This window comes from Carassius auratus, unplaced genomic scaffold (genome assembly GCF_003368295.1).
Source record: "Carassius auratus strain Wakin unplaced genomic scaffold, ASM336829v1 scaf_tig00033242, whole genome shotgun sequence".
Classification (NCBI taxonomy): domain Eukaryota; kingdom Metazoa; phylum Chordata; class Actinopteri; order Cypriniformes; family Cyprinidae; genus Carassius; species Carassius auratus.
In genome coordinates, this window is record NW_020526061.1 from 11,342 (window position 1) to 19,974 (window position 8,633).

Here is an 8,633-nt window from a genome sequence, read left to right on the forward strand (position 1 = left end):
CTCTGAATGTCAGATTTTATGGGTGATGCATGATTAGTTTAGAATCTTTCTACTATACAGCTATAAGGTGCTATAGAATGCATTGTCAGAATAATCTGATGTGTAAAGTCCTGCCATATGTTTACTCCACCCATGTTCATTTATAATGCACAATCATCATTTTATTAGCCATTCAATTATCTCATTAACTCTTTAAGGACTTGGAATTTGACTTGACATTTGCTTGTGAGGAATGACTTGGTTCCTCCTCTGGTAACTTATTAGTGTTTGTTTATCACCACTCACTTCCACACCAAGACAAACAACATTTCACAACATTTGACAAAAAAAAAAAAAAAAAAATCACCCGACCTGATATTTAGATTTTTTTATTTGTTTTATTGTTTGACAGGGAAAGCTGACACACACACACACACACACACACACACACACACACACACACACATATACATATATTCATTTGTATACATATATTCATTTATAAAAAAAATATTTTTTAATCAAGAAAAGGGCAGGTGTTTTATCCCCCTTTGAGGTCTATGTGTGCACATGCCTGGTCATCTCTAGAAGCCAAAGCCACTGTGTAGATACTTTCTATATCTAGAAGGATCTCTGTTTGATTTTTAACAGTGTTTTGTTTAATTAGATTGAGAATAGACATTAAACACAATTAAAACTTTACAGAGCTGATTGCAATTCAAGCATAAACATATTAATACAATACATTATATTTTGTTTTAATCTATTAGACGTATCTCTATCCTTTGTGTGAGACCTTTTTTTATTTCCTAAAAGAAATTAGTGTTAAACATGGTACATTCTTTCATATCCACCACTGACAGACCGTGGAGCAAGAGTCGCCCATTCTTGGCATCTTGAACTTCCTCTCCTCTGCAGGACAGGTGCAGCACAGCAAAGCTCCTCCAATCAATATCAGAGCAGCAGCAGCAAACCCTACATAGATGGACGCCTCAAGCTCTTTTGTGTCCCGAATGGTAAGGTATGTCTCCCAGGCCACCGAAATGAGCTCCATGATTCCAGCACTAATGAACATCACACCAGAGCTGATCATCACTTTAGCTTTCATAATACAATCGGTGCATTTAGTGCATTTGGTGCCTATCATGTAGTTCATCACGCCCAGCATGGCCAAGATGATCACAATGACCGACATGGCTCTGGGAGCCAGAAGTTCCTGCGGTAGGTTCAGAATTTTTTGATCTGTGAGGGTTTGTGCATTAACAAGGGATGTGCCACGCCACATTGGGAGAGCGCCAGTGACAATGCTAACGATCCAACCGCTAATGCCCAGGGCAATGCCCTTGATCTCCATTCCTTTTGACATTGTGCCTTATAGTTGTTTTTGTTTATTTTACCTAGGAAAAGGTAAAAAGATAATGCTTAGTTGTGAATTGCATAAGCAAATAAAAGTTATACTATCGGACAGAAGATGAAAAAAGTAGCAAGAAATGTAATTTACCCAGTGCTGAGATAGGCAATACAGATGTCCGCGTCCCTTCCTTTCTTTGTGTAGCCTGAAAAAGTACTATGAACTCAAGCAGCCTTTATATTCCCAAAGAACGAGTGGAGGAGGACCTTAACCAGATCAGATGTGATACAGGTTTATGCACGTTAACCGCCTGATATGATCACTGCAGGGAGAAGAAGAGTATGTTGGCAATGGCTTTTCTTCATAATCTAATTCCTATGAACACTGTGTGAAGTAAATAAACAGACCCAAACAGAAAAAGGCACCTGGAAGCACATCAACAATCAACAAAGTGAATAATTCTCTAGAATTGCACTGAACATTTAACAAATAATTCTCTGGAATCGCACTGAATATTTCACACTGAAGATGTAAGAGATGTTGCATGTGAATGATACTAAACTATCTTAGAATTCAAGACTCTGTTGATTAATTTTTTTATTGACTGTCTTCAAAAGTGCTTTTTTCTTCTTCTTCTTTTTTTTTTTTTTTTTAGATGAAAAGTATAAATATTCACCTTATGGGGTTTTAACTGAAGTACAAAAAAAGTGTTGCCAGTCTGCGGTATCATAAAGCAGGGTAAACAGGCTTTAGTGACGTAACTGATTACTTAGTGTCTGAATGATAAGACATCTTCTATGGAAAAATAACATGCTGTTATTAGAGGCAACAGAATTAGATGGCTTGTACATTCACAAACATTAAAAACATGTCTTCCCATTTCTAGTTGATGAAAAACTTCAGAAAACATCAAATAAATGCACATCATTCTTCACACTGATCTCATAATAATCTGTGGTTCTTTGGCATAAAACAACTTTGCAAACCATTTGTATATTTGAACTTTCTTAGTTACCTCTATATAGCCTGACATATGAAATAATTGTAAATACACACACACACACACACACACACACACACACATATATATATATATATATATATATATATATATATATATATATATATATATATATATATATATATATATTTATTTATATATATATTTACATTTTATTGAAACTTTATTGACACTGAAGTGTTGTTTGCCTTGTGTGAGTGTACAGCTTTGAGTCTGTTCTCTGGGCACTGTCTCTTCTGTTTTGGGTTTTCGGAACTGTCTGTTAGGTTTGACCATTTCCCTTGAGTGTGTTTTACTCAGATTAAGAACATAATATTTTGGCCGATGTGACGGTCAATGGGAAGCCAGTGGAACTGGCACTTTGGGATACAGCAGGACAAGAGGATAACTTAAGCTGTTAACTTTTTTTAATGTGGCTGACACTCCCTCTGAGTTCAAACAAACCAATATCCCAATATCCAATAGTAATTTATTTACTTAAACAGTACACTGACTGAACTGAAGATGAACACTGAGCCGAGCCAGATAACGGACAATAGACTGACTCGTTCACGAGTGAAGAACAGTTTCGGTCAGACGTGTCTGATTCAAGAACCGAGGAGCTGATGATACTGTGCATGTGTGATGATCGCATTTGATTAATCGTGGAGCCCTAGCCACAGGCTTAGATTAACTCAATTTAATTGATTTAAACTAAAATTAAAAGAAGACATACAATCTCTCAAGATCTCAGCAGAAAATTATTGAAAAACTCTACAAACAGCAGCACCAGCTTCATTCATTACTAACCAGGCTAACTTTTAATAAAAATAAAAAGACATTTAGATGTAGATGTTTTATTTGTTTAACTTAAGATGTTCAAATCAGATGATTCTTCATGTTCCCAAAATAAGATTAAATTCAAAGGGTGATAGGGCTTTCGCAGTGGCTGCTCCTCGATTATGGAACCCTCTCCCAATGCACATTAAATCTTTTCCATTGCTCCTTTGACACACCCATTTCAGGTCTTGGAGTCTCTACTAATGAGCTGACGATCTGAATGAGGTGTGTTTGATTAAGGAGACATGGGGGGGCCTACAGGATCGTGGTTTGGAACCACTGGACTAGAGGGACCGAGTTTTACATTTTAATGTTGAATCGTGTTTGTGTGACTGTATGTAATGTTCCTGGAAAGCACTGTGGTCAACGGCAGTGGTTTTAAATGTGCTATAGAAATACAATTTGTATCATATTGCATTGTACTGTATATATATATATATATGTTTTTTATTAGAATTCACCAATCATTATTTGCTTAAGTTGGGTCTTGACCCTTGACTTCTTAGCATTTGTTACATTCCCCTCTTTTTTTTTTTGGTCTAGGGGGTTTCAAGGGGGAGTAACAAGTGTTGTAACATAAATGAATAAATGTGAGAAAACTCCTTTCCGTCTATCCCAGCTCTAAATACCTCTCATCAAGTTAGATCCAGAAGGCTACACAACACCTTTTGCTTTACACCTTGTAACACAAGAAAACGGCAGAAGTACGCTTACTTAATGTTTCTTTTATTTAGATAAAAAGTATGCAAATATTTATAAAGCAAACAAATGATCAACAAACAAACAAAACAAGTTTAAATAATAACCAAATCGTCAGGAGAGGGCCAGGCCAAAATAACAAACAAAACAGGGGCTTTCTAAAGTTTAAACCCAGGTAAATTACCTAACAAAAGAAAAGAAAAATAAAGACAGTCATCTTACCTCTCTCCCTGACTAACAAGACATAAACAGGAGAAAAGTTTAGGGATTGATAATCCAAATAAATTGGCAACCGTCTCCCTACACGGTTTAAACATTTAAACTCACACAGTCTAAATGGTTGTACAACAGGTTTCACCACATAATATAAGTTCTATTTTCAACAACAGCTCACACAACTCTGTCTGGGATAGCTGGAGAGGGATTCCTGTCATCACAGTCTCTTTGCTGCTTTATAAAGGTTGCCAGCAGAAAAGCAACGCTCCTGCTGATTAAGATCAGCTGCGGATGATTTGGAGTGCTGCATGAAAGAGAGAGAAAGAGATAAAAGAAAAAAAAGTGAACACATTCACCAGCACAATACAACCGCAAGTCTACGTCACAAGACGTAACACATTGTTTGCTTCTCTGACTGCCGTAACTCTACTGTGCTGTGTTTTTTTCTGTTTATTTATTTATTTATTTATTTATTTATTTTTTGTTTACTTGACTTGTGAAATCAGCTGATGAAATCATAAGTGAAATAAAAATATGGCAGGTATTTTACTCTTTGGCCCTGGACTACATACCTCTGGTCCATATATACTCTGAGCAGTGATCATTTAACACTGGATTTTATTGTGTATGGCCAAACGTAAGACCAGTATTTTAAGTGCAAATGATCACACTGGCACCTCCATGTTATGCAGTATAAACATGCTGCTATTTAGCTTCCACACTCCATAAACACTTGAAAATGCACACATTTAATAAAAACATTTTAGCCTACATGTAATATAAAGTAGTCCCCCTCATTGTGTTGTTCCCTGTTGGTTGAAAGCATGTTTGGACTAGAGGGGTAACACAAATACAAGCAAACAAGTTTACCATTAGCAGTTAAAAGAGCAGCATCTGCATCAGTCTTCTGCTGGCTCACCTTCTGTTCCTACTCACACAGCCGTTCATGAGCCTCATACGGCCTCAGCAGGTGAGAATGATGAAGGAGCCCTACAGCTAACACATGATTCCATTGTGTGATTGGATATGTGGTTGCTTTGGTTGTGGTGTGTGTGTCTGTCGGTCTGATTCCTGAAGGCTATGGGAGCAAACAATGTGTTGTTGTTGTTTGTTGTTGTTTTTATTTTCAAGTTAATTTGACTAGAAGGAAATGAAAAGAGCTGGGGAAATTTGTGACATTTCTGCTATCAGATAACACAACTTCATCAAAGGCTGTATTAACATCACTATAAAATGAATTCTGTAACATTATTTCACCACCTGTATTTTGGAAACTTTCATTTATTTATGTTGCTGCTGGATTCAAATGCATAAAGGTTTTATTTTGCAGTTTTCTGGGTTCAGTTTGTGTCATACTATATATATCTTTTTTTCTTTTTTTTATAGATGGGAATTTGAAGGATTGCAAGAAAACTAAAGTGGAACCCCTCAATTTCTTCTGGGATATTGAGTTATAATAAACATGCTTTAGAAACATGGTCACAACAGCCAGAGAAAAGAGTAAGACTGAATTCAAGGGTCAAGAGACCAACTAAAGCAAACACTGATCTCTAACATGGTTACTTCAAATGAAACAATAAATCAACATCTAAACCTTAGTTCATTCTCAATAAGATCTTCTGTAGACGTCTGACAGAAATAAAGTCAGTCTGGTTATTAATAAGTGGAGCTGCTGATGCTGTTTGTGGGTTGTTTAATCAGATCTTGAGAGATTTCATGTATTTTATTTCAGTTGATTTCATCTTAGGCTGTGTCTGAAGTCAGTTGTAGTTCTTGTGTTTCTCTTTTCTTCAGTGATTATGTTTGTTAACAGCAGCTGTTCATCACTAATTCTCAATCAGCACTTAGTTAATCACTTAATTGCAATGTATAGCTTCTTTCAGTGAACTCAACTGAATTAAGTTCAGAGTACTCATAACTGTTAGTTTTAAAACTTAAATGGTTTAAGGATATCTGTTTACTCAAACAGTTTGAGTTAAGTAATTGTCTGGTTTTACAGTGTTTAAAATTTGATAGATTAAATAAAAATTAAATAAATGCAATCAAGATTCAGCCCAATTTTGGTTGGTTGCTCAGTTTGTTCTACTTTAAACTCTTTTTTGAATATTTTTACATGTAGATCACAAACATTACAGTTTGTGCATAAACCAAATCTCTATGGACTTTTAAATTAAAACAAAATATTCATAGTAACTTACAATATATAAATAATACAGATTTCTATGTTTTCACACTGAACATGAATATTTAACAAGCTGAAGATTTAATGAGTGTCAGTTTTATGAGTTTTACCACTTTTCCTGGGTATCTGTTGTCACAGATGGACGCTGTCTTTGCAAACCCGAATTTTTCATTTTCAAAAATAGGTACCTTGGCAAATATGGAGATCTAAGATGATAACATTTGTGCTTTCTTTCTTTTTTTTCTTTTTTTATTTGTATATAAATGTGTATGAACATATTTGAAATGTGATCTTTGCATTATTTTGATATGTTGTAAATCGACTCAGTATGCATGCTTTCTTTGTGTATAAATTTGAATATTAATTTGAATTTTCTCTGGAAGACAACCAATATTTTTAATATGTTTCCTCATTAGATGAGCAGATAACTGTCATATAAAATTGTGACACAAATATTTATTCAGACTAGTTGGGTGAAGATTACCACATGCAAACTCATTTCAGGTGAGACCCTCTTTACATGCTTAAATGAGAATAAAAATGATCTAATGTTATCATCAATCAATGCATTTTCTATGTTTTGACTTCAGTAGCTGTTTGCTGTACATATTCATGCTATTAATTAACACTGAAATCCTCAATTACATTTTTATTTTGAGATTATCTAAATTATTGAAATTCAACTGGAGGATGAACTACTTGCCTTATTACAACAAATATACTTGATTATCAATCTAAAACCCAACAAGTAACTTAACTCAAACGTTTGAGTAAACAGATATCCTTAAAAACCTGACAAATTAGGTGTTTACTCAAACCTTTTAAGGAAACCGATTGCCTTAAAACATTTAAGTTTTAAAACTAACAGTTATGAGTACTCTGAACTTAATTCAGTTGAGTTCACTGAAAGAAGCTATACATTGCAATTAAGTAATTAAGTGATTAATTGAGTGATAATTGTGAATTAGTGATGAACAGCTGCTGTTAACAAACAGAATCACTGAAGAGAAACACAAGAACTACTACAACTGACTTTAGACACAGACTTTACCAGACTGACTTTATTTCTGTCAGACGTCTACAGACTAAACAGGTGTTATATAATTAGTTCTGTTGATTACAATGAAATCTCTTGGAAGAGCCAGTGTTTCTGCCATAATCAGTCAATATAAAGAAAATCTCTTCTCTTCAGTGATTCTGTTTGTTAGCAGCAGCTGTTCATCACTAATTATCAATCAGCACTTAGTTAATCACTTAATTACTTAATTGCTAAGTTTTAAAACATACATGTTTTTTTTAGGGCTGCACAATTAATCGCATGTGATTGTGATGCGTGTCTAGTAAGTAAAGCTGTTTCTGTGATTAGTGGTAAATAGTGATGGCAGGATGAAGCTTTAAGTTTTCAGTGAAGTTGTTTACAAAAGGTTTAATTTCTGGAGGCTTCATTTGCTCAAAATACCACCTGGTGGCCAAAGAGCGAAAAAAAAAAAAAAAAAAAAGAAGATATATTACAGACACAGGTGTAAAGTCCATGAGCCAGAAAGTAAAAGTCCTGCCTTATTTTTGCTCCACCCATGAACTCAGCAGCTGACTTCACCAGAGGAGGAAACAAGTCATTCCTTTCAACCCTTGTGAAAAATAAGTGTGCTTAATTGTATCAAAATTGTACTTGTGTACTTCCAATCTTAAAAGTATACTTTTTTAAAAAAGTGCATTTGCAGATAATATATAATTTAAATTGAAGGCCTCTTAACTGTTCTTAAAGAGATTACACTTTAATGACAATAGGTCTTAACATACTTTACACTTTATAAAAAATGCACTTTATGATAATGTCTAATTAAGTATTACTTAAACATACATTTTACATAATTATGATTTTTATTGTATTTTAAATAAGTACACTTATGTGTATATATTTATCAATATACTAAGGACACATGTAAAATAATTTATTTTAATTTCAACTTTAAAATCAACTCAAAATTACATGTTAATGCATTTTAAATGTATTTCTAATAATAGGGGTGCTCCGATCACATTGGCCGATCGTTATGCGCATCTCGTCAGTAAAGCCGGTTCTCTAATCAGCAGTTAATTCCATCAGGTGCGTGATTTCACATATAGCAGCTGTTACTACAGAGAGCCATTGTTAATAGAGAAGATGCACAAATCCACTTCATTTTCAGTGTTTATTTGTGCATCTTCTTAGTTTACAATGGCTTAAAAAATAAACTTCAATACACTTTATTATACAGTATACTCCAATAAAACCTTGAATTGTTGAAATTTAAATCACCAGCTCCTGCTCTATGAATTCAATAAATTACATTTTCCACATAATATTTTCTGAAAGTACTGTATTT

General features: G+C 34.3%; 1 protein-coding gene across 1 annotated transcript; it reads right to left on the minus strand.

Annotated features, from left to right (window-relative positions):
* Positions 1-439: 439 nt before the first annotated feature.
* Positions 440-1,560, minus strand: LOC113081135 (claudin-3-like). The gene is made up of 2 exons (XM_026253171.1): positions 1,481-1,560; positions 440-1,376 (listed from the first exon to the last, which is right to left on the minus strand). Exon 2 carries the CDS (start codon positions 1,343-1,345, stop codon positions 824-826), a length of 522 nt encoding a protein of 173 aa, XP_026108956.1. The 5' UTR covers positions 1,346-1,376; positions 1,481-1,560; the 3' UTR covers positions 440-823.
* Positions 1,561-8,633: the final 7,073 nt, after the last annotated feature.